The sequence below is a fragment of the Symphalangus syndactylus genome, chromosome 4 (assembly GCF_028878055.3).
Source record: "Symphalangus syndactylus isolate Jambi chromosome 4, NHGRI_mSymSyn1-v2.1_pri, whole genome shotgun sequence".
Lineage (NCBI taxonomy): Eukaryota > Metazoa > Chordata > Mammalia > Primates > Hylobatidae > Symphalangus > Symphalangus syndactylus.
Window position 1 is genome coordinate 118,996,717 of NC_072426.2, and position 27,637 is coordinate 119,024,353.

Below are 27,637 nucleotides of genomic sequence, written 5' to 3' on the forward strand. Positions count from 1 at the left end.
AAAAAATTCCAGTGAAAGAAATAAAAAAAAGAACTAAATAAATGGAGGGATTTTTCCATGTCCATGGATAGGAAGACTGAATATTATCAAGATGTCAGCTCTTCCCAAACTCGTCTATAGATTAAATGCAATTCCAATCAAAATCCTAGCAGCTTAATTTCTGAATATCAACAAACTAATTCTAAAGTTTATACGGAGAGGCAAAACACCAAGAATAACCAACACGATATTGAAGAAGAACAAAGAGTTGGAGGACTGACGCTACCCAACTTTAGTGCTCACTATGAAGCCAAGTAATCAAGATAGTATAGTATTGGTGAGAGAATAGATCAATGAAGTAGAATAGAGAGCCCAGAAATAGGTACACATAAATATAGTCAACTGGTCTTTGACAAAGAAGCAAAGGCAATACAATGGAGCAAATATTGTTCTTTTCAACAAATGCTGCTGGAACAACTAGACATCCACATGCCAAAAAATTAACTAAGACACAGACCTTATACCATTCACAAAAATTAACTCAAAATGGATCATAAACCTAAATGTAAAATGCAAAACTATAAAGCTCCTAGAAGATAACAGGAGAAACCTTAAATGACTTTGGGCATGGCAATGGCAATGATATTTTAGATACAACACCAAAGGTATGATCCATCAAAGAAATAATTGATAAGCTGAATTTCATTAAAATTAAAAATATCTGTTCTGAGTAAGACAATGTCAAGAGATTAGGAAGACAAACCACAGACTGGAAGGAAATATTTGCAAAGGACACATTTGAAAAAGAACTGTTATCCAAAATACACAAAGAACTCTTAAAATTAAATTAACAAACAATCCAATTAAAAAATGGGCCAAAGACTTTAAAAAACACCTCACCAAAGGGATATACAGTTGGCAAATAAGCATGTAAAAAGATGTCCCACTAGCCGGGCATGGTGGCTCACACCTGTAATCCCAGCAGTTTGGGAGGCTGAGGCAGGCAGATCACGAGGTCAGGAGATCGAGACCAACCTGGCTAACATGGTGAAACCCCGTCTCTACTAAAAATACAAAAAATTAGCTGGGCTTGGTGGCAGGTGCCTGTAGTCCCAGCTACTCGGGAGGCTGAGGCAGGAGAATGGCATGAACCCAGGAGGTGGAGCTTGCAGTGAGCCAAGATCATGCCACTGCACTCCAGCCTGGGTGACAGAGCGAGACTGTCTCAAAAAAAAAAAATAAAAAAGATGTCCCACTACCACATATGTCATCAGGGAAATGCAAATTAAAATAATAAGATAACATTACACACCTATCAAGAGTGAACCCCTAAGGTAAACTATGGGCTTGGGCTGATAATTGATGTGTCTGTGTAGGTTTATCAGTTGTAACAAATGTACCACTCTGGTGGGGGATGTTGATAGTGGGGAGGCTATGAATTTGTAGGGACAGGAGGCTTATGGGAAATCTCTGTATGTTCATCTTAATTTTGCTATGACTGAAAAACTGCTCTTAGAAAAAAAGTCTTTAAAAATTGAGGCAGGGGAAGCTGGGGAGTGGAGAGGAGGGCTGGCTTTAAATGGGATGGTCAGAAGGCAGGAAGTACTATTAGGGTTAAGGAGAGACATTTTCTAGCAACCAAATAGGAGGATATAGCAATCTTAAATTTGTCTGCATCTAGTAACATAGTCTCTAAGCTTATTAGGTAAAACTGAAAGAGCCAAAAGGAGAAATAAGTAAATACACAAGCATAGTTGAACATTTTAACATACCTCTCTGAGTAACTGATGGAAAAAAGCAAATAATAAAGGCAAACCAAATTTGAAGAACTTGATTAAGATACTTGTCCTAATTGACATAGCTATAGTATTGAACCTATCGAGCACAGAATATACATGTGGTTGACCATTGTGTCAAGTTCTACCAAAACACCTATTGGAACTGTATAAAATCTATAAATCAATTTGGTAAGAACTGACATTTTTACAATATCTTTGTATTAGTCCATTTTCACACTGCTATAAAGACCATATTTTAGGCCATCAAAAAGCAACAATTTTCAAATAATTCAAATCATACAGAGTATGTTTTCTGACTGTAGCAGGACAAGCCACAGACAAAACTCCTCAGACACTGAGTTAAAGAAGGAAGGGGTTTATTCGGCCAGGGGCATCAGCAAGACTCCTGTCTCAAGAGCCGAGCTCCCCGAGTGAGCAATTCCTGTCCTTTTTAAGGGCTCACAGCTCTAAGGGGGTGTGCATGAGAGGGTCATGCTCAATTGAGCAAGCAGGGGGTAACGTGACAGAGGGCTGCATGCACCGGTAATTAGATTGGAACAAAACAGGATAGGGATTTTCACAGTGCTTTTCTATACAATGTCTGTAATCTATAGATAACATAACTGATTAGGTAAGGGGTCGATCTTTAACTACCAGGTCCAGGGTGTGGCGCCGGGCCGTCTGCTTGTGGATTTGATTTCTGCATTTTAGTTTTTACTTTTTCTTTCTTTGGAGGCAGAAATTGGGCATAAGACAATATGAGGGGTGGTCTCCTCCCTTATGACAAGTGTTATTAAGCTGGAAATCAATGACAAAAACAAAACTAGAAAATGTCTAAATATATAGAAATTTAACAATACACTCATATAACCCATGAGTAAAAATGAAATCACAACGAAAATTAGAAAACAATCTTTGAATTGAATAATACATAAGTGTGATAAATAAAAGACTTGTGAAAGCCATAGCCAAAATGTGAAAACAACCCAAATATACATCAATAAAGAAATAAACAAAATGTGGTACATACATACCATGGAATATTATTCGGCTTTAAAAAGGAATGCAATTCTGACACATGCTACAACATGGATGCACCTTGAAAGCTTTATGCTAAGGGAATGAAGTCAGACATAAAAAGACAAATTTTGTATGACATACCTAGGCTAGGCAAATCATACAGACAAAAAGTAGAATACATGTTACCAGAGGCTAGGAAGAGGGGGAAATGGGGAGTTATTGTTTAATGAATATAGAGTTTTTGTTTGGGTTGACTAAAAAGTTCTAGAGATGGATAGCAGTGATCATTGCACAACATTGTGAATGTTCTTACTTTCACTAAATGTACACTTAAAAATAACTAAAATAATAAATTTTCTCTTGTGTGCATTTTACAATAATCATAATAATAATGAAAACTTGTGAAGGACAGAACTTGTAGAATGCAGAGAGGGGCCCCCTGTATATCCATCCCTCTGTATATAACTGCATATACAGAGGGATGTATATTCTGTATGTTCACTGCTTGCACAAATTGTCAAAGTCAACTTTTTCAAAACTCTAAAAATTAACCAAAGGTTTGCAACAATCTGAGGAGTGTATACTCAAGGAAAACTAAAAAACCCTGGAAACAACAATGAGGTTTGCCCCTTGTAACTTGATCACTCCCACCCCCTTGATAGTCCTTGAGAGCAATGCTGGTTACTACATTTGTTTGATTATGAAAATGATAAGTTCTTTTTAAAAATAAAAGTTCTCAAGTCACTCTCCTTAGAGATTATCATAATGAAGCACTGATGAATGTATGTTTAATAAGTGCTCCAGATGGATCTTTTTTTTGTTGTATTTTTAGTACAGACGGGGTTTCACCGTGGTCTCGATCTCCTGACCTCGTGATCCGCCCGCCTCGGCCTCCCAAAGTGCTGGGATTACAAGCCCGCCTCGGCCTCCCAAAGTGCTGGGATTACAAGCGTGAGCCACCGCGCCCAGCCAGATAGATCTTATATGATCAGAAAACAATGGGAAATGCTGTTTGGAAGAGGGTGAAAAATCTATTCTAGCCACATGGCAGCCTGACACCAAACTTGATGTCACTTAAGGGGCTTCTGAGGAGTCACTCTTTCAGAAGACATTGGATTTTGTGCAGGGGTTTCCTTCTACCCCTTTTGAAAGAAAAATAAATCTTGGGGCCCCCAAATCACTAAGCTAAAGGGAAAAGTCAAGCTGGTAGCTGCTTAGGGCCACCCTGCCTCCCATTCTATTCAAAGTCACACCTCTGCTCAATGAGATAGATGGGTATCTGATTGCCTCCTTTGGAAAGGCTAATCAGAAACTCAAAAGAATGCAACTCTTCATCTCTTACCTATCTGTGACCTGGAAGCTCCCTCCCCTCTTTGAGTCTTCCTGCCTTTGCTTCAAGTTGTCCTGCCTTTCCAGACCAAACCAATGTACTTCCTACATATATTGATTGATGTCTCATGTTTTCCTAAAATGTATAAAACTAAGCTGTGCCCTGACCACCTTGGGCACATGTCCTCAGGACTTCCTGAGGCTGTGTCATAGGCGCACATCCTTAACCTTGGCAAAATAAACTTTCTAAATTAACTGAGACATATCTCAAATTTTCAGAGTTCACATCTCCTTTTCACTAGAGGACAAAATTTACTTTTCTATGTCAGTCTTGGACTCCTTCAATTAACCTCATTGTTGCTTAGGGGGAGCACAAACCCAGAAAAGAGAAAAAGTTGTGATAACTGTGACTGAGCCTTTCAGAATAGTCCAAAATTGTTGAAAAGCAATGGTTTTCCTTTCTGAATTGGTAGTTATAGAAACAAACTCCGGAGTGAAAAAGCAGCAGCATGTCAGGTTATGCTTCTCAAATGAAGTAGCACTGTGCCAGGGCTCATGGAAAGCCATAGGACAAATAGGGAGCACTAGTTTGTTACAGCAGCAATACAAAAGTAACACACGTGGGAGGGAGAGCAGAAACATTTTTAAGTAAAGAAAAAGCATATATGATTTTTATAATAAAGGAAAACATAGCATGATATAAAATTTTAATAAATATTTAAATTAAAAGAGGAAATTAAAAAGTTAGTGCTTACCAGTAACAGTTAAAAATGATGTAAAAAATGCCACATACCAGCCTGGGGAACATAGTGAGACTTCATCTCTGCAAAAATCAAAAAAATAGCCGGGTGGTGGTGACACATGTCTGTGGTTCCAGCTACTTGGGAGGCTGAGGTGGAAAGATTACTTAACCCTGGGAGATGGAGGCTGAAGTGAGCCATGATTGTACCACTGCACTCCAGCCTGGGTGACAGAGTGAGACCCTACCTCAAAAAAAAAAAAAAAAAAAGGCACCTACAACATGGCTAAAATAAGTCACATCTCTAGGAAGAAATGTAATCAAAGATGTGCAAGATCTCCACTCAGAAAACTAGAAGACATCAGAGAAAATAGAGGCAATTTAAAAGGAGATACAAACCATGTTCATGAATTGAAAGATGATTGATGTGGTTTGGCTTTGTGTCCCACCCAAATCTCATATCCAATTGTAATTTTCACATGTCAAGGGAAGGTCCTGGTAGGAGGTGATTGGATCATGGGGGCAGTTCCCCCATGCTGCTTTTGTGGTAGTGAAAGTGTTCTCCTGATATCTGATAGTTTAAAAGTGGTAGTTTCCCCTGCATGCTGTCTCTCTCCTGCCACCACGTAAGATGTGCCTTGCTTACGCTTTGTCTTCTGCCATGATTGTAAGTTTCCTGAGGTCTCTCCAGCCATGTGGAACTGTGAGTCAATTAAACCTCTTTTGTTTATAAATTACCCAGTCTCAGTATCTTTATAGCAGTGTGAAAATGGACTAATACAAGGATATTGTAAAAATGTCAATTCTTCCCAAATTGATTTATAGATTTTATACAGTTCCAATAGGTGTTTTTGTAGAACTTGACACAATGATTCTAAAATTTATGTGGAACTACAAAGAGCCAGGCAATAGCTGAGATACTCTCAAAACAAACAAACAAAAACAACAACAACAACAAAAAGGTGAGGGTCTTGTTCTACCAACAACAAACATATTATAAAGCTTCAGTAATTAAGGCAGGGTGCTTTTATGAAACAAGAATAAGCAAAGACCAGTGGAGCAGAATCAAGAGCCAGAAACAGACCCATGCGTATACAAGTACTTGATTCATAAAAAAAGACAGCAGAGCAGCAAAGGCGATGTTTTCAATTCCAAATAAATTAATTCAGATGAATTAAATATCAAAGTGTAAAAGGCAAATCAATGAAACCATTAGATGACAATATGGAGAATATCTTATGATTTCAAGGTTGGCAAAGATTTCTTAAACAAAACACAGAAAGCACTAACCACAAGGAAAAAGTTAGATAAATTTTGAATTACCTTAAAATTAAGTAGTTCTATTCAACCAAATACAATATTAAGGGCATACAAAAAGGCAAGCCACAGAGAAGAATATATTTTCAACTTAGTGACTGATAAAAGGCTTGCATCTATGAGACATATATGTACCTATATACATATATGTGTATACATATGAATTTGTAAAAACTCTTACAAATTAATACCAAAAAAACACAACCCACTAGAAAAATAGGAGACTTCAAAATTAAATCAATAAACCAAGATATCCAAATAACCGACAAACATACCAAAGGTGCTCAACCACGTTAGCAATCATAAAACACAAATTAAAACCACAAAGAGCTTATGCTAAACACCCTCCAGAAAAGTTAAAATTTAAAAGACCATTAATATTAAGTGTCAACATAGACCAATGGCACAGAATAAAGAACCCAGAAATTAAGCCACACACCTACAGCCAACTGATCTGTGAAAAAGTCAACAAAAATAAAAAAGGAGAAAGGACACACTATTCATTAAATGGTGCTAGGAAAACTGGCTAACCACATGCAGAAGAAGAAAACTTGACCCCTACCTTTCACCATGTAAAAAAAATTAACTCAAGATGGATTAAAGATTTAAATGTAAGACTTCAAACTACAAAAATCCTAGAAGAGGCTGGGTGCGGTGGCTCATGCATGTAATCCCAGCACTTTGGGAGGCCTAGGTGGGCGAATCATCTGAGGTCAGGAGTTCAAGACCAGCCTTGCCAACATGGTGAAACCCCCTTTCTACTAAAAACAGAAAAAAACTGGCTGGGCGTGGTAACAGGCACCTGTAATCCCAGCTACTCGGGAGGCGGAGGCAGGAGAATCACTTGAACCCGGGAGGTGGAGGTTGCAGTAAGCTGAGATCTCACCATTGCACCCCAGCTTGGGAAACAAGAGCAAACCTCCGTAAAAAAATAAAATAAATAAAATAGGCCGGGCATGGTGGCTAACGTCTGTAATCCCAGCACTTTGCAAGGCCAAGGCAGGTGGATCACGAGGTCAGGAGATCAAGACTATCCTGGCTAATGTAGTGAAACCTTGTCTCTACTAAAAATACAAAAAATTAGCTGGGCGTGGTGGCGGGCACCTGTAGTCCCAGCTACTCGGGAGGTTGAGGCAGGAGAATGGCATGAACCCGGCAGGCAGAACTTGCAGTGAGCGAGATCGCGCCACTGCACTCCAGCCTGGGCGACAGAGCGAGACTCCATCTCAAAATAATAATAATAATAATAATAATAATAATAATAATAATAATCCTAGAAGATAACACCTACGTAACACTCTTCTGGACATTGCCATAGGCAAAGAATTCATGACTAAGTCATCAAAAGCAAACACAACAAAAACAAAAACTGACAATTGGGACCTCATTAAACCACAGAGCTTCTGCATAGCCAAAGAAACTATCAACAGAGTAAAGAGACAACCCACGGAATGAGAGAAAATATTTTTAACCTATGCATCCAACAAAGGACTACTATCCAGAATCCATAAGGTACTTAAATCAACAAAACCCAACAAACCCATCAAAAAGGGCACAAAGGGCCAGGTGTGGTGGCTCACACCTGTAATCCCAGCATTTTGAAAGGCCGAGGCAGGAAGAGAGGATTGCTTGTCCCAGGAATCTGAGACCAGCCTGGGAACATAGGGCAACCCCATCTCCCCACTCCCCCACCTCACAAAAAAAGAATTAGCCAGATGTGGTGGCATGTGTCTGTGGTCCCAGCTACTCAGGAGGCTGAGGTGGGAGTATTCGTTGAGCCTGGTAGGTCGAAGCTGTAGCGAGCTATGATCATGCCACTGCACTCCAGCCTGGGTGACAGAGTGAGACCTTGTCTCAAAAAAAAAATTGCACAAAGGACATGAATAGACACTTCTCAAGAGAAAAACACAACAAGTGGCCAAAAACATGAAGAAAATGCTCAGCATCACTGATCATCAGAGAAATGCAAACCAAAACCACAATGAGGTACCATCCCACACCAATCAGAATGGCTACTAATAAAAAGTCAAAAAATAACAGATGTTGATGAAGTTGAACAGAAAAGGGAACATTTATACACTGTTGGTGGGAACGTAAATTAGCTCAGCTCCTGTGGAAAGTAGTTTGGAGATTTCTCAAAGAACTAAATATAGAACTACCATTGACCCAGCAATCTTATTACTGGGTATATATCCCAAGGAAAGTATATCATTTCACCAAAAAGACACATGTGCTCATATGTTCATTGCAGCACTCTTCACCATAGCAAAGACATGGAATCAACTTAGGTCCTCATCAATGGTGGATTGGGTAAAGAAAATGTGGTATGTATACCCCATGGAATACTACACAGCCATGAAAAAGAATGAAATAATGTCATTTGTAGCAACATGGATGCAGCTGGTAAGTGAATTAATGCAGAAACAGAAAATCAAACACAGCATGTTCTCACTTATAAGTGGGAGCTAAACAGTGGGTACACACGGATATAAAAATGGAACAGTAGACACTGAGGGCAGAAAGGGAAGGGAACAAGGGTTGAAAAACTACCTATTGGGGGCTGACTCTCTTTTCAGACTCAGCCCACCTGCACCCAGGTAAAATAAACAGCCATTTTGCTCATACAAAGCCTGTTTGGTGGTCTCCTCACACGGAAGCGCATGAAATTTGGTGTCGTGACTCGGATTGGGGGACATCCCTTGGGAGATCAATCGCCTGTCCTCCTGCTCTTTGCTCCGTGAGAAAGATCCACCTACGACCTCAGGTCCTCAGACCAACCAGCCCAAGAAACATCTCACCAATTTCAAATCCGGTAAGCAGCCTCTTTTTACTCTCTTCTCCAACTTCCCTCACTATCCCTCAACCTCTTTCTCCTTTCAATCTTGGCACCATGCTTCAATCTCTCCCTTCTCTTAATTTCAATTCCTTTCATTTTCTGGTAGAGACAAAGGAGACACATTTTATCCGTGGACCCAAAACTCCGGCACCGGTCACGGACTGGGAAGGCAGCCTTCCCTTGGTGTTTAATCATTGCAGGGACGCCTCTCTGATTATTCACCCACGTTTCAAACGTGTCAGACCACGCAGGGACGCCTGCCTTGGTCCTTCACCCTTAGCGGCAAGTCCCGCTTTTCTGGGGGAGGGGCACATACCTCAACCCCTTCTCTCCATGTCTCTACCCCTTCTCTGATTTTCTGGGGTAGGGGCAAGAACCCCTCAACCCCTTCTCCTTCACCGTTTGTGGCAAGTCACGCTTTTCTGGGGGAGGAACAAGTACCCCAACCTCGTATCTCTGCACCCCAATCCCTTATTTCCACACCCCAGCTTCTTATATCTCTGTGCCCTGATCCCTTATTTCTGTGCCCCAACCTCTTATATCTCTGTGCCCCGACCCCTTCTCTGCTTTTCTGGAGGGCAAGAACCCCCCACCCCTTCTCCATGTCTCTACTCTTTTCTCTGGGCTTGCCTCCTTCGCTATGGGCAAGCTTCCACCTTCCATTCCTCCTTCTCCCTTAGCCTGTGTTAAGAACTTAAAACCTCTTCAACTCTCACCTGATCTAAAATCTAAGCATCTTATTCTGCAATGCCGCTTGACCCCAATACAAACTGACAGTAGTTCCAAATAGCCGGAAAATGGCACTTTCAATTTTCCCATCCTACAAGATCTAAATTCTTGTCGTAAAATGGGCAGTCTGAGGTGCCTGATGTCCAGGCATTCTTTTACACAGCAGTCCCTTCCTAGTCTCTGTGCCCAATGCAAGTCATACCAAATCTTCCTTCTTTCCCTCCTGCCTGTCCTCTCAATCCCAACCCCAAGTGTCACTGAGTCTTTCTACTCTTCCTTTTCTATAGACCAATCTGACCTCTCCCCTTCTCCCCAAGCTGCTCCTCACCAGGCCGAGCTAGGTCTGAATTCTTCCTCAGCCTCCACTCCTCTGCCCTATAATCTTTTTATCACCTCCCCTCCTCACAATGGGTCCGGCTTACAGTTTCATTCCGTGACTAGCCCTCCCCCACCTGCCCAGCAATTTACTCTTAAAAAGGTGGCTAGAGCTAAAGGCATAGTCAAGGTTAATGCTCTTTTTTCTTTATCCCAAATCAGATAGCGTTTAGGCTCTTTTTCATCAAATATAAAAATCCAGCCCAGTTCATGACTCTTTTGGCATCAACCCTGAGACACTTTACAGCCCTAGACCCTAAAATGTCAAAAGGCCGTCTTATTCTCAAAATACATTTTATTACCCAATCTGCTCCCGACATTAAATAAAACTCCAAAAACTAAATTCCGGCCCTCAAATCCCACAACAGGATTTAATTAACCTCACCTTCAAGGTGTGCAATAATAGAAAAAAGTTGCAATTCCTTGCCTCCACTGTGAGACAAACCCCAGCCACATCTCCAGCACACAAGAACTTCCAAACGCCTGTACCGCAGCAGCCAGGCGTTCCTCCAGAACCTCCTCCCCCAGGAACTTGCTACAAGTGCCAGAAATCTGACCACCAGGCCAAGGAATGCCTGTGGCCCAGGATTCCTCCTAAGCTGTGTCCCATCTGTGCGGGATCCCACTGGAAATCAAACTGTTCAACTCACCTGGCAGCCACTCCCAGAGCCCCTGGAACTCTGGCCCAAGGCCCTCTGACTGACTCCTTCTTGGCTTAGCGGCTGAAGACTGATGCTGCCCGATCACCTCGGAAGCCCCGTAGACCAACACAGACGCCGAGCTTCGGGTAACTCTCACAGTGGAAGGTAAGTCCGTCCCCGTAGTCAATACGGAGGCTACCCACTCCACATTATCTTCTTTTCAAGGGCCTGTTTCTCTTGCCTCCATAACTGTTGTGGGTATTGACAGCCAGGCTTCTAAACCACTGAAAACTCCCCCACTCTGGTGCCAACTTGGAGAACACTTCTTTTTTTTTTTTTTTTTGAGACGGAGTCTTGCTCTGTAGCCCAGGCTGGAATGCAGTGGCACAATCTCAGCTCACTGCAAGCTCCGCCTCCCGGGGTTCACGCCATTCTCCTGCCTCAGCCCCCTGAGTAGCTAGGACTACAGGCGCCTGCCACCGCGCCCGGCTAATTTTTTGTATTTTTAGTAGAGACAGGGTTTCACCGTGTTAGCCAAGATGGTCTCGATCTCCTGACCTCGTGATCTGCCTGCCTCGGCCTCCCAAAGTGCTGGGATTGCAGGCGTGAGCCACCGCGCCCGGCCCGGACAACACTCTTTTATGCACTCTTTTTTAGTTATCCCCACCTGCCCAGTTCCCTTATTAGGCTGAGATATTTTAACCAAATCATCGGCTTCCCTGACTATTCCTGGACTGCAGCTGCATCTCATTGCCGCCCTTCTCCCCAACCCAAAGCCTCCTTCCTGTCTTCCTCTCGTATCCCCCCACCTTAACCCACAAGTATGGGACATCTCTACTGCTTCCCTGGCAACTGATCAGATACCCGTTACCATCCCATTAAAACCTAATCACCCTCACCCTGCTCAATGCCAATATCCCATCCCACAGCACACTTTAAAAGGATTAAAGCCTGTTATCACTCGCCTGCTACAGCATGGGCTTCTAAAACCTATAACTCTCCTTACAATTCCCCCATTTTACCTGTCCAAAAACCGGACAAGTCTTACAGATTAGTTCAGGATCTGTGCCTTATCAACCAAATTGTTTTGCCTATCCATCCTGTGGTGCCCAACCCGTACACTCTTTTGTCCTCAATACCTTCCTCCACAACTCACTGTTCCATTCTCGATATTAAAGATGCTTTTTTCACTATTCCCCTGCACCCCTCGTCCCAGCCTCTCTTTGCTTTCACTTAGACTGACCCTGACATCCATTAGGCTCAGCAAATTACCAGGGCTGTACTGCTGCAAGGTTTCACAGAGAGCTCCCATTACTTCAGTCAAGCCCAAATTTCATCCTCATCTGTTACCTATCTCAGCATAATTCTCATAAAAACGCACGTGCTCTCCCTGCTGATCATGTCCAATTAATCTCCCAAACCTCAATCCATTACAAAACAACAACTCCTTTCCTTCCTAGGCATGGTTAGTTCGGTCAGAATTCTTACGCAAGAGCCAGGACCGCACCCTGTAGCGTTTCTGTCCAAACAACTTGACCTTACTGTTTTAGCCTAGCCCTCATGTCTGCGTGCAGTGGCTGCCGCTGCTTTAATACTTTTAGAGGCCCTAAAAATCACAAACTATGCTCAACTCACTCTCTACAGCTCTCATAATTTCCAAAGTCTATTTTCTTACTCACACCTGATGCATATACTTTCTGCTCCCCCAGCTCCCTCAGCTACACTCACTCTTTGTTAAGTCTCCACAATTACCATTGTTCCTGCCCCAGACTTCAATCTGGCCTCCCACATTATTCCAGATACCACACCTGACTCTCATGAGTGCATCTCTCTGATCCACCTGACATTCACCCCATTTCCCCACATTTCCTTCTTCCCTGGTTCTCACCCTGATCACACTTAGTTTATTGATGGCAGTTCCACCAGGCCTAATCGCCACACACCAGTAAAGGCAGGCTATGCTATAGTACAAGCCACTAGCCCGCCTTTTAGAACCTCTCTTTTCCTTTCTATTGTGGAAATCTATCCTCAAAGAAATAACTTCTCAGTATTCCATCTGCTATTCTGCTACTCCTCATGGATTATTCAGGTCCCCTCCCTTCCCTACACATCAAGCTCAAGGATTTGCCTCCACCCAGGACTGGCAAATTAGCTTTACTCAACATGCCCCGAGTAAGATAACTAAAATACCCCCTAGTCTGGGTAGACACTTTCACTGGATAAGTAGAGTCCTTTCCTACAGGGTCTGAGAAGGCCATCGCAGTCATTTCTTCCCTTCTGTCAGACATAATTCTTCAGTTTAGCCTTGTCATTCCCTTCTGTCAGACATAATTCCTCAGTTTAGCCTTCCCACCTCTATACAGTCTGATAACAGATCAGCCTTTATTAGTCAAATCAGCCAAGCATTTTTTCAGGCTCTTAGTATTCAGTGACAGACTAAAGGTCTTTTAAAAACACACCTCACCAAGCTCAGCCACCAACTTAAAAAGGACTGGACAATACTTTTACCACTTTCCCTTCTCAGAAGTCAGACCTGTCCTCAGAATGCTACAAGGTACAGCCAATTTGAGCTCCTTTGTATTAGGCCCCAGTCTCATTCCAGACACCAGACCAACTTAGACTGTGCCCCCAAATAACTTGTCATCCCTACTATTTTCTGTCTAGTCATACTCCTATTCTCCATTCTCAACTACTCATACATGCCCTGCTCTTGTTTACTCTGCCAGTTTACACTGTTTCTCCAAGCCATCACAGCTGATATCTCCTCATGCTATCCCCAAACTGCCACTCTTAGCTCTTGAAGTAAATAAATAATCTTTGCTGGCAGGACTATGCTGAATCTCCTTAGGCACTCTCTAACCAGAGGTCTTGGGTCCTCCCAATTCTTAGACCTTTTATACCTGTTTTTCTCCTTCTCTTATTCCATTTAATTTTTCAATTCATACAAAACCATATCCAGGCCATCACCAATAATTCAACATGACAAATGTTTCTTCTAACAACCCCACAATATCACCTTTTACCACAAAATCTTCCTTCAGCTTAATCTCTCCCACTCTAGGTTCCCACGCCGCCCCTAATCCCACTTGAAGCAGCCCTGAGAAACACCCATTCTCTCTCTCCATACTACCCCCCAAAAAATTTTCGCCACCCCAACACTTCAACACTATTTTTATTTTTCTTATTAATACAAGAAGGCAGGAATGTCAAGCTCCTGAGCCCAAGCCAAGCCATCGCATCCCCTGTGACTTGCAAGTATACGCCCAGATGGCCTGAAGTAACTGAAGAATCACAAAAGAAGTGAATATGCCCTGTCCCACCTTAACTGATGACATTCCACCACAAAAGAAGTGTAAATGGCCGGTCCTTGCCTTAAGCGATGACATTACCTTGTGAAAGTCCTTTTCCTGGCTCATCCTGGCTCAAAAAGCACCTCCACTGAGCACCTTGCGACCCCCACTCCTGCCCGCCAGAGAGCAAATCCCCTTTGACTGTAATTTTCCTTTACCTACCCAAATCCTATAAAACAGCCCCACCCTTATCTCCCTTTGCTGACTCTCTTTTCGGACTCAGCCCACCTGCACCCAGGTGAAATAAACAGCCATGTTGCTCACAAAAAAAAAAAAAAAGAAAACAACAACAACAAAAAAATCTACCTATTGGGTACTAAGTTCACTATTTGGGTGACAGGTTCAATATAAGCCTAAACTTCAGCATCACACAATATATTCATGTAACATACCTGCACATGTAGCCCTTGAGTCTAAAAAAAAACCTACTAAGTGTTGGTAAGAATGCCTAACAATAAGATCTCTCATATACAGCTGATGGGAATGTACGTTGATATCGCTCTTTAGCAAAAGTTTGGTTTTACTGTCTACAGTTGATTCTATGGATATTGTAGACTTAGCAATTCTACTCCAACTGAAATGCACTTTCACATGTACGTCGAGAGACATGTACAATAGTGTTCTTAGCTGTACTTTTCATAATAGCCAAAAAAAACTAAAAGAAGCAAAATGTAGAATAAGTACTATTCACTGGCAGAAGAGTCAACAGTGGCATAGTCATACAATGGAATACTGTGTAGTAATGAATAAGAAAAAACTATGGTTCCACTCAATAATCTCACAAACATAATGTTGGGCATTTTGAACCAGGTGACATGCTGTATAATTCTGTTTATATAAAATTCAAAAAAACAAGCCCAAACTATGGTGTTTAGTGATAAAATATATTAAGAGAAGCAAAGAAGTGGCTCCTGTAGAAGTCAGGGAACTGGCCCAGTGACCACCTGTATCAGACCATCTGCCCCAAATCTACTGAAGAATAATTACTGGGGATTGAGCTAAAAAATCTGCACTTTAAAATTCATACGCCCAGCTGATTCAACTGATGCTGTCAGTAGGAGAAGAAAGATGCAGGGTAGACCACCAGCCCCTGTCTCAGGAATAATTAGGGCTGGTTTGTGTGCTGAATACATGTACAGGAATATTTTAGGGCTCGTTAGGCTGAAATCTATTCTACTCTACTCCTGCCTCACAGAGTTACAGGTTCCTGAAGCATGAGGACCCTCCTCCCTCAATCAGAGGCCCTAAAATAATTGCCACCATGTGTAATTGGTAATCTACCATGTGTAATCTAGAAATTGATGACTTTGTTCATTCCATACAAAATAACCTGCGTTTCCCACCCGGTCCCTGCTTGCTTAGGGTGTCATATTTGGATTCAAGGAAACTGGGATACAGATGTGTTTCAAAGGATACACACTGCATCTGTGAGTCCCCAAGTTATTCCGCTGATATTAAGTTTTTAGTTTTTTCAGAAACCAACATAATTACTGTAATCTTTCTTATCCCATTCAGAGCACTTATCTTATTTTGAAAACAGCTCCCTAGAGAAACACTCATAAATCCCTTTGAAATAATTATGAACTTAATGTTTGAGCTTTTCATGCACAGAAGTTGAAAATATTACCCTTTTATGACAGATTAGAGAACAAACAAATCACTGAAGATGATAAGAAAGTCCAACTGTAGTTTATTTAATGGGATTGTGTGATTACAGTTGGGAGTATGGAAAGGGTGGAAGAAAACAAACAAATGTTTAAGAAACCAAATAAAAAGATGAATGATTTGTATTCCTCTGAGTAAATACCCAGTAATGGGATCACTGGGTAGAATGGTAGTTCTATTCTTAGCTTTTTCAGGAATTGTCATACTGCTTTCCACAATACAGTGTACAAGTGTTCTCTTTTCTCTGCAACCTTGCCAGCATCTGTTATTTTTGACTTTTTTAATAATAGCCATTCTGATTGGTGTAAGATGGTATCTCATTGTGGTTTTAATTTGTATTTCTCTAATGATCAGTGATAATGAGCTTTTTGTCATATGCTTTTTGGCCACAGGTCTTTGTTTGAAATGTGTCTGTTTATGTTCCTTGACCACTTTTTAATGGGATCGTTTGTTTTTTTCTTGCAAATTTGTTTAAGTTCTTTTAGATGCTGGATATTAGACCTTTGTCAGATGCATAGTCTGCAAATGTTTTATCCTCTTCTGTGGTTGTCTGTTTACCTGTTGATAGTTTCCTTTGCTGTACAGAAGCTCTTAAGTTTAACCAGATCCCCTTTGTCAACTCTGGCTTTTGTCGTGATTGCTTTTGGCATCTATGTCATAAAATCTTTCTGGAATATAAATCATTCCAACATAAAGACACATGCATGCGAATGTTCACTGGAGCATTATTCACAACAGCAAAGACATAGAATCAACCTAAATGCCAATCAATGACAGGTTGTAAAAAGAAAATGGGGTACATATACATCATGAAATACTATGCAGTCACAAAAAAGAACAAGATCATGTCTTTTGCAGAAGCATGGATGGAGGTGGTGGCCATTATCCTTAGCAAACTAACGCAGGAACAGAAAACTAAATACCGCATGTTCTCATTTATAAGTGAGAGTTAAATGATGAGAACACCTGGACACAAAGAAAGGAACAACATGCCTGGGTGCAGTGACTCACGCCTGTAATCCCAGCATTTTGGGAGATCGAGGTGGGCAAATCACCAGGTGAAGAGATCCAGATCATCCTGGCCAACATGGTGAAACCCTGTTTCTACTAAAAATACAAAAATTAGCTGGGCTTGGTGGTGTGTGCCTGTAGTCCTAGCTACTCAGGAGGCTGAGGCAGGAGAATCACTTGAACCAGGGAAGAGGAGGTTGCAATGAGCCAAGATCACACCACTGCACTCCAGCCTGGTGACAGCGTGAGACTCCCTCTCAAAAAAAGAATGGAACAACAGGCCAGGCGCAGTGGCTCACGCTTGTAATCCCAGCACTTTGGGAGGCTGAGGGGGGTGGATCATGAGGTCAGGAGATTGAGACCACGGTGAAACCCCGTCTCTACTAAAAATACAAAAAAAAAAAATTAGCCGGGCGTGGTGGTGGGTGCCTGTAGTCCCAGCTACTCGGAGAGGCTGAGGCAGGAGAATGGCGTGAACCCGGGAGGCGGAGCTTGCAGTGAGCTGAGATTGCGCCACTGCACTCCAGCCTGGGCAACAGAGCGAGACTCTGTCTCAAAAAAAAAAAAAAAAGAAAAAAAGAATGGAACAACAGACACTGGGGTCTACTGGATGGTGGAAAGTGGGAGGAGGGAGAGGAGGAGAACAAAATTGCTACCAGGTATTAGACTTAATACCTGGGTGATGAAGTAATCTGTGCAACAAACCCCCATTACACGAGTTTATCTAAATAACAAACCTTCACATGTACCCCCAAACCTAAAATGAAAGTTTAAAAAAAGATGAATGGAAATCCCTGTAAGTCCATAGGCTTCATATGACTTACAGATCCATAAATTTGTAACTTGTTTCTTCTACTTGCTTTCCTTAGGATGTCATTGCCAAACAGTTCTGCCTGTCATCTTCTCTGCTGGGCTGGTACCCAAGAGACTACAGATGTCAAAGGTAAGTGAAACATGATCAGTTTCTGGGCCCAGCCCTTTTGCCAGGGTTGCTGTGTTTCTTTCAGGTTCTTTTTTTTCTCTCACTTTACTGAGATATGATTGACAAATAAAAATTGTAGGCCCAGCACTGTGGCTCACACCTGTAATCCCAGTACTTTGGGATGCCAAGGCAGGCGGATCACTTGACATCATGAATTTGAGACCAGCCTGGCCAACATGGTGAAACCCATCTCTACTAAAAATACAAAAACAATATTAGCTGGGTATGGTGGAGCATGCCTGTGACAGAGCAGGATTCGGTCTAAAAAAACAGCACAAAACCAACCAACCAACCAAACAAACAAAAACAGACCTACTCTCTTAGCAATATATATATATATATATATATATATATATATATATATATTTTTTTTTTTTTTTTTTTTTTTTTTTTTTTTTTTGAGACAGGGTCTCACTCTGTCACCCAGGCTGGAGTGTAGTGGTCTGATCTCGGCTCACTGCAACCTTTGCCTCCCAGGTTCAAGTGATTCTCATGCCTCAGCCTCCCAAGTAGCTAGGATTACAGGCTCCTGCCACCATGCCTGACTAATTTTTGTGTTTTTAGTAGAGATGTGATTTCACCATGTTGGCCAGGCTAGTCTCAAACTCCTGACCTTGTGATCTGTCCAACTTGGCCTCCCAGAGTGCTGAGATTACAAGCGTAAGCCACCATGCCAGGCTGTCTTAGCAAATTTTAAGTATACATTTTAATTAACCAGTCACCATAATGTGCATAAGGTCTCCTTACATATTCTCTTATAACTGAAAGTTTGTACTCTTTGACCAAAAATTCCCCATTTATCTTACCTCACACCTCCTGGTAACCACTGTTCTACTATGCTTCTATAACTTTGACTTTTTAGATTACACATATGAGTGAAATCATGTAGTTTTTGTCTTTCTGTGGCTGAGTAATTTCACTTAGCATAAGGTCCTCCAGGTGCATCCATGTTGTCACATAAACCAAGATGTCCTTCTCTTTAAGGCTGAATAATTTTCCATTGTATGTATATACCACATTTTCTTTATCCATTCTTTATTGATAGGCACATACGTTGTATCTAGATCTTTTTTTTTTTTTTTTTTTTTGAGATGGGGTCTCGCTCTGTCGCCCAGGCTGGAGTGCAGTGGCGCAATCTCGGCTCACTGCAAGCTCCGCCTCCCGGGTTCACGCCATTCTCCTGCCTTAGCCTCTCCGAGTAGCTGGGACAACAGGCGCCCGCCACCACGCCCGGCTAATTTTTTTGTATATTTAGTAGAGACGGGGTTTCACCGTGGTCTCGATCTCCTGACCTCGTGATCCGCCCGCCTCGGCCTCCCAAAGTGCTGGGATTACAGGCTTGAGCCACCGCGCCCGGCCTAGAATTTTATTTTTGGTTTACAAGTTCATTATATATTTTGGATATTAACTCCTTATCTGAGATATGGTTTGCAAATATTTCCCCTTATTCTGTCAGTTTTCTTTTCATTTCGTTGATAGTTTCTTTCATGCGCGTCCGTGTGAAGAGACCACCAAACAGGCTTTGTGTGAGTAACATGGCTGTTTATTTCACCTGGGTGCAGGTGGGCTGAGTCTGAAAAGAGAGTCAGCAAAGGGTGGTGAATTATCATTAGTTCTTATAGGTTTGGGGATAGGCGGTGAAGTTAGGAGCAATGTTTTGGGGGGCAGGGGGTGGATCTCTCAAAGTACATTCGCTGGGGTAGGGAGAATTACAAATAACCTTCTTAAGGGTGGGGGAGATTACAAAGTACCTTCTTAAGGGTGAGGGAGATTACAAAATACATTGATCAGTTAGGGTGGGGCAGGAACAAATCACAATGGTGGAATGTCATCAGTTAAGGCTGTTTTTACTTCTTTTGTGGATCTTCAGTTACTTCAGGCCATCTGGATGTATACGTGCAAGTCACAGGGAATGCGATGGCTTGGCTTGGGCTCAGGGGCCTGACAGTTTCCTTTCCTGTGTAGAAAGTTTTTGTTTAATATCGTTCCATTTGTTTATTTTTGCTTTAGTAAACTTTGCTATTGATGTTATATCCAAAATTCACTACCAAGACCAATGTCAGAAAGCTTTGTCCCTATGTTGTCTAGGAGTTTCTTGTTTTCAGGTCTTATATTTAATTCTTTAATCTATTTTGAGTTGATTTTTGTGTATAGTGTAAGATAAGAGTATAATTTCTTTCTTTTATGTGTCGATATCCAGTTTTCTCGGCCTAATTATTGACGAGACTACTGTGGGAACCATAGGCTCTTGGCTCTCTAAAGCTTTGCTAAAAATCACTGACACGAGGCAGATTGATTAATAAAAGAAAAGGCATAAAAATTTATTTAACATGCATCCACGGGAGCCTTCAGAATAAAAGCCCAACTTCCCAGTGAGTTACAGAAACGTGTATATTATCCTGAGGCCACAGCAAAGAATGCAGACTCAGATCATGTCCAGAAACAGGTAAATCAGGCTTAGTGGCAAGGCAGGTTTAGAGAGAGAGAAATGAGGAGTCTTGGCTGGCAAAGATGGCTTTTTTATGTTGATGAAGCCTCCCTCAGAGAGAATAGATGGTAAATGTTTCTTTTCAGATTTTTAAAGGTGTCAGTTCATCTGCCAGTATTGGAGGAAAAAGTTTTAAATAAATAAATAATAAAGGTGTCAGACTCTCAACCTCTCCTGGATCTGGGGGGAGGCATAGAAAGGGGAGGGGGAATGGCTTCATTAATGGAGATTCTCTACAGATGCAAATTTCCCCCACTTAGAATAGCTTCACGGCTGGGCGCGGTGGCTCACGCTTGTAATCCCAGCACTTTGGGAGGCAGAGGCGGGCGGATCACGAGGTCAGGAGATGGAGACCGCAGTGAAACCCTGTCTCTACTAGCAATACAAAAAATTAGCCGGGCGTGGTGGCGGGCGCCTGTAGTCCCAGCTACTCGGAGAGGGTGAGGCAGGAGAATGGCATGAACCTGGGAGGCGGAGCTTGCAGTGAGCCGAGATCGCGCCACTGCACTCCAACCTGGGTGACAGAGCGAGACTCCGTCTCAAAAAAAAAAAAAAAGAATAGCTTCACAAGGCCACTTCTCTCTGCTGGCCAAGTAGCAGCTATTTAAAAATATGTCAAAGAAATTTATTTTTGGATAAAATATTTTAATTTCCTTCACTATTCTTTCCCTATTGTGTATTCTTGGTGCTTTTGTTGAAGATTAGCTAACTGTATATGCGTGGGTTTATTTCTGGGTTCTCTATTCTTTTTCATTGGCCTGTGTGTCTGTTTTTATGCCAGTGCCATGCTCTTTTGATTGCTACAGTTTTCTAATATAATTTGAAATTAGGACAAATGTTTTTTCTTGCTGCTTCCAAAATTCTCTCTGTCTTTGATTTTTGAAAGTTTTGTTACTGGTGGCAAATCCATACAGGTCTGCAGCAATCGCAATTCTTGCCTCCTCAGAAGAAAGAATTTGACTGAAGGGCATAAGCAGAAGGAGAGACCAAAGCAAGTTTCAGCAGGAGTCAAAGTTTATTGAAAAGCTTTAGAGCAGGAATGAGAGAAAGTAAAGCACACTTGGAAGAGGGTGAAGCAGGTGACTTGAGAGATTACCTTGGAAGAGGCTAAAGCGGGCAACTTGAGAGATCAAGTGCGCAGTTTGACCTTTGGCTTGGGGTTTCATACGTTAGCATACTTCCAAGGGCTTGCATCCCTTCTTCCCTGTTTCTTCCCTTGGGTGGGCTGTCTGCACTTGCAGTGGCCTGCTAACACTTGAGAGGAGAGCATGCACAGTGTGTTTACTGGAGTTGTATACATGCTCATTTGAGGCATTCTTCCCTTACCAGTCAAATGTCTCTAGAAGGCCATATACTAGTTAAACTCCACTATTTTGCCTCTTAATGTGCAAGCTTGAGCCCATTCCTCAAACTCCTGAGATCTTATCGGGATGCCGCTGATCACCAGTTTCAGGTGTTTCTATTTATTGGGAGACTGCCTTTCCCTAGCATTGGCTGTGACCAATTACTATTTTAAAGAGACAGTTAGCAATCACCTGACCATAACCTGATGGTTGCCTGACATTTCTGGTGTGTATGTGTGGCAAGGTTGGAGGCTAGGCCGTCTCCTGCCCTGCTTGTGCCTGACTAGCTACCTACTTTAACATTTTCCCCCTCAAGAGTCCAGTACCCCAATTCTTTGGGGAAAATGGATGAAGGTCAGTCTTCTGTAACTGATTCCTGCTGACAGAGAGGGGTGGTAGTGATTGTTCTGCAGGTCTTGGCCTCTTGCTAGCTGTCATGGCAGAGCTGGTTCCATGGGTTGGTGAAAGCAGTATCCAACCAGGTCCAAAAGAGACAGGGACAGGATTTTGCCTCTGTCGTGTCCCAGTGATGAGCAGTCTAGGGGTCCTTTGTAGATGGGTGGCTCTTGAATATTGAGAGGACAGTATCCCTCACTGATGATCATCTGGAGCTTGATGGCCTGAAGGTGAGAGGCAACAAATAGGATTATTAGAATTAGAAGAATGCCAAGCCAAAATAAGGGGGTGATGATAGCTCCAAAAAATTCCGAGACTGCCAATATCCTCAGGTAGCTGGTGGCTATAGTTATGCCTGCTGACACTTGGGTGCATGGGTTTGCTAGCTGATTCCAACATGTGCCCAGAATTAGAATATTGATCCAGATTTTTACATTACCCATCCATCTTGTTTCTTCTGAGCTGCAGCCAGAGATCACTGGTTGATTCACAGGAATAAGCAGGGTTAGTCTAAATTGCAGACAAAAACTTAAAAACTGATGAGACTAGAATCTAATAACAGGTGTACCATAGTTTTTGAAACAGAATTTTTTTCTCTCCGGTCCTCAGTTTTATTAAAGACAAATCATGATAGAACTGACTGGCTCACAACATAAGCTTTAGTCTTATTATACTTGGCATGGTTATTTGCATAAAGCACAGTGAGAATAATTATGTACCATATAGACTCCTTTTAAAATTGGCTTTAATAAAACTGTGTTCCATAAGGAATTTCAGATAAAACTTTTTTAAAGCCTTAGGTTGGCACCATCAAATACCTGTATGACATAGGTAAATTTCTCTCCTCTTGTGATCTCAAAATAACCTGGGGCTACTAGACCTGTTATAAAGTGATATTCTTTACTTACCACAGGCCAGGAACCCTGTATAGGGACTGTGTAGCCAAGGTATGAGGGCAGTTTTCCGAAGGAGCTTTTATTGGCTTCATAATTCCATTTTGATTCCTTAAAGAAAAGCATGCCATTCCAGTCAAAGTCTTGGTAAAATAACCAGTTTCTCCAATTGTGTCCTGTTACAAAAGAAAACACATTCTTTTCTTTTTTTTTTTTTTTTTTTTGAGACAAAGAGTCTAGCTCTGTCACCCAGGCTGGAGTGCAGTGGCACCATCTCGGCTCACTGCAAGTTCTGCCTCTTGGGTTCATGCCATTCTCCTGCCTCAGCCTCCCCAGTAGCTGGGACTAAAAGGGCCTGCCACCATGCCCAGCTAATTTTTTTTTTTTTTTTTTTTTTGAGACAGAGTTTCACTCTTGTCGCCCAGGCTAGAGTGCAGTGGTGGGATCTTGGCTCACTGCAACCTCCACCTCCCAGGTTCAAGCGATTCTCCTGCCTCAGCCTCTCGAGTAGCTGGGATTACAGGTGCCCACTACCACGCCTGGCTAATTTATTTTTGGATTTTTAGTAGAGATGGGGTTTCACCATGTTGGGCAGGCTGGTCTTGAACTCCTGACCTCAGGTGATCCAGCCCACCTTGGCCTCCCAAAGTGCTGGGCCACCAGGCATGAGCCAATTTTTTGTATTTTTTTAGTGGAGACAGAGTTTAACTGTGTTAGCCAGGATGATCTCGATCTCCTGACCTCATGATCCACTCGCCTCAGCCTCCCAAAGTGTTGGGATTACAGGCATGAGCCACCGCGCCCGGACCATACAAGATACTTTTTTATATAAAATCTCTTCTTTATAACCTTCGTGCCTTTAGAACCTTTGAATTCAACAAAAATCATTTTCCTTCCATTAGAAAGTTAAGATTTGTACCGCATGTTGCTTTGCAAGTTCTGTAAAGGGCAAACAAATGAGGAGGTTATTTACATACTGTACTGGAGAAGTTATCCCACCCCAAGAGATTGTTCAGTTAGACTTTTGCTAGTGCTTGTCTGAATAAGTGTGGGCTATTTCTATACCACTGGGTAGGACTGTCTAGGATGAAGTTATTGGTTAAAGATTTAGGTAGGTTTCCTAGGAGAAATAGAGCTATTAGAAAGATGAATTCAGAGGTCAAGTAAATATTAAGCAAGCACCCATCTTGGAAAATATATTTTTGCCCTAACGAGGTATTGAGTATTTAGACATCACCAGGGACTGGTCCCTTAAGTAATATAAAGGGATGTGAATTTTTTCTTTTGGAGGGAGGGGGTGCCATTTCCCCATTACCTGACAGGATTTGGAGGAAAGTTGCTCAGAGAAGGAGATTAGCACAGAGTAGGCAGCTCTTGAACCCAAAAGGGAAATTTATAAGTTTACTTACCACCTCCAGAGTTGCCCTCAACTTTGTCCTGTTGATGACAGTGTCTGATTTGGAAGCCAGTCAGAGCAGACAGTCCCTTCAGCTCAAGGCCATCAGGAGTTGGGATTCTGTCCCAGGGGTGGCTTGGCCCTTGGAGCAGTCTCATTTCCGGTGGCCGACCTTCTGGCAGAAGGGGCAAGCCATGCACATAGCTTTTATCCCATTGGGGCAGTGCCTTCCAGTGCCCTGGCTTCCTGCACCAATGGTAGTTACCTGGAGAAGTGTCCGTAGGGCAACCTGGAGGGGGCTAGTGGGCTTGCAGAGCAGCCAATAGTTGAGCTCACCTCCTTTCCCTTTGTTTCTCCTTTTCCTTAGCCCTGTCCTTATTCTGCTCTCAGTTATGAAAGACTGAAGAGGCTAATCTGAGGACCTCCTGCACAGTGGCACTAGGTTCCAAGGCTGACTTCTGTAATTTCCTCCCCTTTCATTTTTAAGCCAAATCGTATTACAAAGGAAAACTAGTTTCTTGTTTCAAGGTTTGGGGAGATCTTTCTGTTTTGGGTGATACATCCAAGGGGCATATCCTGTGGTATCGAGACAAGATTACCTGTCTGTGAAGAGAGAACAGAGGAGAAAAAAGTAAAAACAAGGTGTCCCCTCTTACTTTCCTGTTATCTTATATGGGGCATCCCCTATTCATCCTTAGGGTTCCAGAATGAGCCGGTCTTACCATGTACCCTTTACCTTGGTCCCATCTCATCACAATTATGCACTTGAGAACAGAGAAGATACTGGAGTGAGCAGTGGGCTCCTTGTTTATCCTTGGGGTTCCAGAATGAACCAGTCTTACCATATACCCCTAACCTTGCCTTCATCTCTTTTCTAATGGTAATCTGTTAGTCTGGGACCAAGCTTTATCTCTGTCCTGTGGGTCTCTTGTGCCTACGGTCTTGGGCTGGCCAATATCCTTGTCTCCATGACCTCATAGTGACTCTCACTTGGAGCATTTTAGCAACAAAACCATTATCTTTTCTCAGATTCCCATTTTCCATGTTTTTTAAGTAGAAAAGAGGCCTGCTTTTCAGCTAACTGCCTCAAGGGGGCTGGACTTCACTTCCTTTGAATATGACCTTGAAGGTCTTGATGCATGTTGAGAAGGGCATGGAAGTGATTAGAGGAATGGAGGCTACAGGAAGAAGTGGGAGGATGTGAGAGGAATACTCATGGGAAGCCTTCATATGCTCACAAAAACAGCAACCCTTGGATTCTAGAGGGAAGCGTTTATTTGCCCTCTTGACATAAAGTAGTAACCTCCAGAGAACTTGGGGCTTGGAGTAAGAACTCACAAATGGCAAAGGAAGAACTTTGTCTCCTTCCCGAGGGGTTCTAACTCAAAAAAACCAAGTATGTGGGGCTTTTAAAGGGCCGCAGAGTGAGGCCCTATGCAGGTGGACAAACTGCTTCAAAAGCCACTGAAAAACTTACCCCTAGAGCGTAACAGGAACAAAAAGCATATGGCAAGTCATAAGTTGCTGGCAGAGCCAGGGTTCCAATTAGTGTCTGTCCCCACAATGTGCCAAGAGACTGGGGAAGGGTTGGAAGTCATCCAAGTTGGTAGGGTAAAAACAAGTATAAATCTCAGGGGATACCTGCAAGGAAGCTCATGTCTTTGTTGTCATGCAAATGCAGCAAGAGCTGCAGGAACATGAATTACAGGGAGTATGTGTTTAAGAAGTCACGTGGCATGCAAAAGCGAAAACAAAGAGGTGGACTTGCCCCTGAGGCAGACAGTCTGGCAGGTGTTCGAGGCCATTTCAGAAAACACACAGAGAAAACAGGAGAATAGGCAGCATCAGAGATGGAGTTTCACTATGTTGGCTAGGCTGGTCTTGAACTCCTGACCTCACATAATGTGCCCACCTTGGCCTCCCAAAGTGCTGGGATTACAGGTGTGAGCTACTGCACCTGGCTCATTTTATTTTTAGGCATAATGCTATTGCACACCTAATAGACTACAGCATAGGGTAAACATAACTTCTATATGCACTAGGAAACAAAAAGTTCATGTGACCCACTTTATTGTGATGTTTTCTTTCTTGAAATGGACTGGAACTGAACCCACACTGTCTCTAAAGTATGCTTGTATACAATATGATGCTATAGAGTACATATATAGTAAACAGGTTACCATAATGAAGCAAATTAAATATCCATCATCTCACATAATTACCCTTTTTTATGGCAAGAGCAGCTAAAATCTACTCATTGATTAATAGCATGAATCCAGGATCTAGTACAGTTTTATTACCTACAATCCTCACGTGTTCATTACATCTCTAGACTCGTTCTTCCTACGTATCTGCCAGTTTGTATCTTCTGACCTACATATTCTGTTTGTTTTTTATTTCTGTTTGTTGAACTTCTCATTTGGTTCATGTGCTGTTTTCCTGATTTCATTAAGTTATCTGTGTTCTCTTTGTGGCTCACTGTGCTTTTTCATAACAATTATTTTAAATTTGTCGGGAAATTTGTAGAGCTCCATTTTGGGGGATTGGTAACTGGAAAAATACAGTGTTTCTTGGGTGGTGACATGTTTCCTTGATTTTTCTTATTGCTCAAAGTCTTGAGTTACTGTCTTTGCCTTTGGAGATATAGTCACATCCTCCAGTCTTCACTGACCGGCTTCAGGGGAGAAACACATTCACCAGTCAGCTCAGCTGGGTATTTGATGGCTGTCTCAGGCCTTTTCTATGGATGCGCCCATTCCACCCCTCTTGCTCCCTCTTTGGAGGAATTCTTAAGATTGTATGGCTTCTGTCAATCCTGCAGAGCCAGACCAGACGCTGAGAGGCTCTTGTTTGTCTTCCCTAGAGCAGTGCCCTAAAATGCTCACATTTGTGTGCTTTCTCCCAGTCTCATGGAGTTGGGTGGGCTGTCTGCACATGCCATCTGCAGAGGCTTGCACTTGGTGTCTCCAGGGACACATATGGAGAACAGGCTACAGGGGAAGGAGTAGTGATGCATGTGGGGCATTGGATGTACCCATGGGCCAGCTGGGGTGGTCTGCAGGTGAGGCATCCCAAGCAGCTCATGAGTGGGTTTCTGATGGACTGCCCGAAGCAGTAATTGGGATCCATGGCCCTTTGTTGAGTTCCGAGCCCTGGTGGCTGTGAGTCTTTGCCTTTCTTCCCTGTTTGCAGCCTCCCTCACCACTCAGCTGTGATAATCACCTCAGTATTTTCTGTGGGGTGAGAAAGAAGTGGGCCTCTTGGGCAGTGTCTTGCACAGCTGGAGGAGCCAGGCGCTCACTCACTATTCTCTCACTTCCTGTGGGAAGAATCGTGGGCTGAGGAGCTCTCTCTTGACACCGAGTTGTGC

General features: G+C 42.5%; 1 protein-coding gene across 4 annotated transcripts in view; it reads left to right on the forward strand.

Moving 5' to 3' along the window:
• Window positions 1–27,637, forward strand: part of C4H4orf51 (chromosome 4 C4orf51 homolog) — a 71,195-nt gene that overhangs the window by 3,150 nt on the left and 40,408 nt on the right. For all 4 annotated transcript variants that reach the window (XM_055274050.2, XM_055274052.2, XM_063638248.1 and 1 more), the window contains exon 2: window positions 17,639–17,712. In XM_055274050.2, coding sequence (XP_055130025.1) covers window positions 17,639–17,712 — 74 coding nt within the window. The remainder of the gene's footprint in view (window positions 1–17,638; window positions 17,713–27,637) is intronic.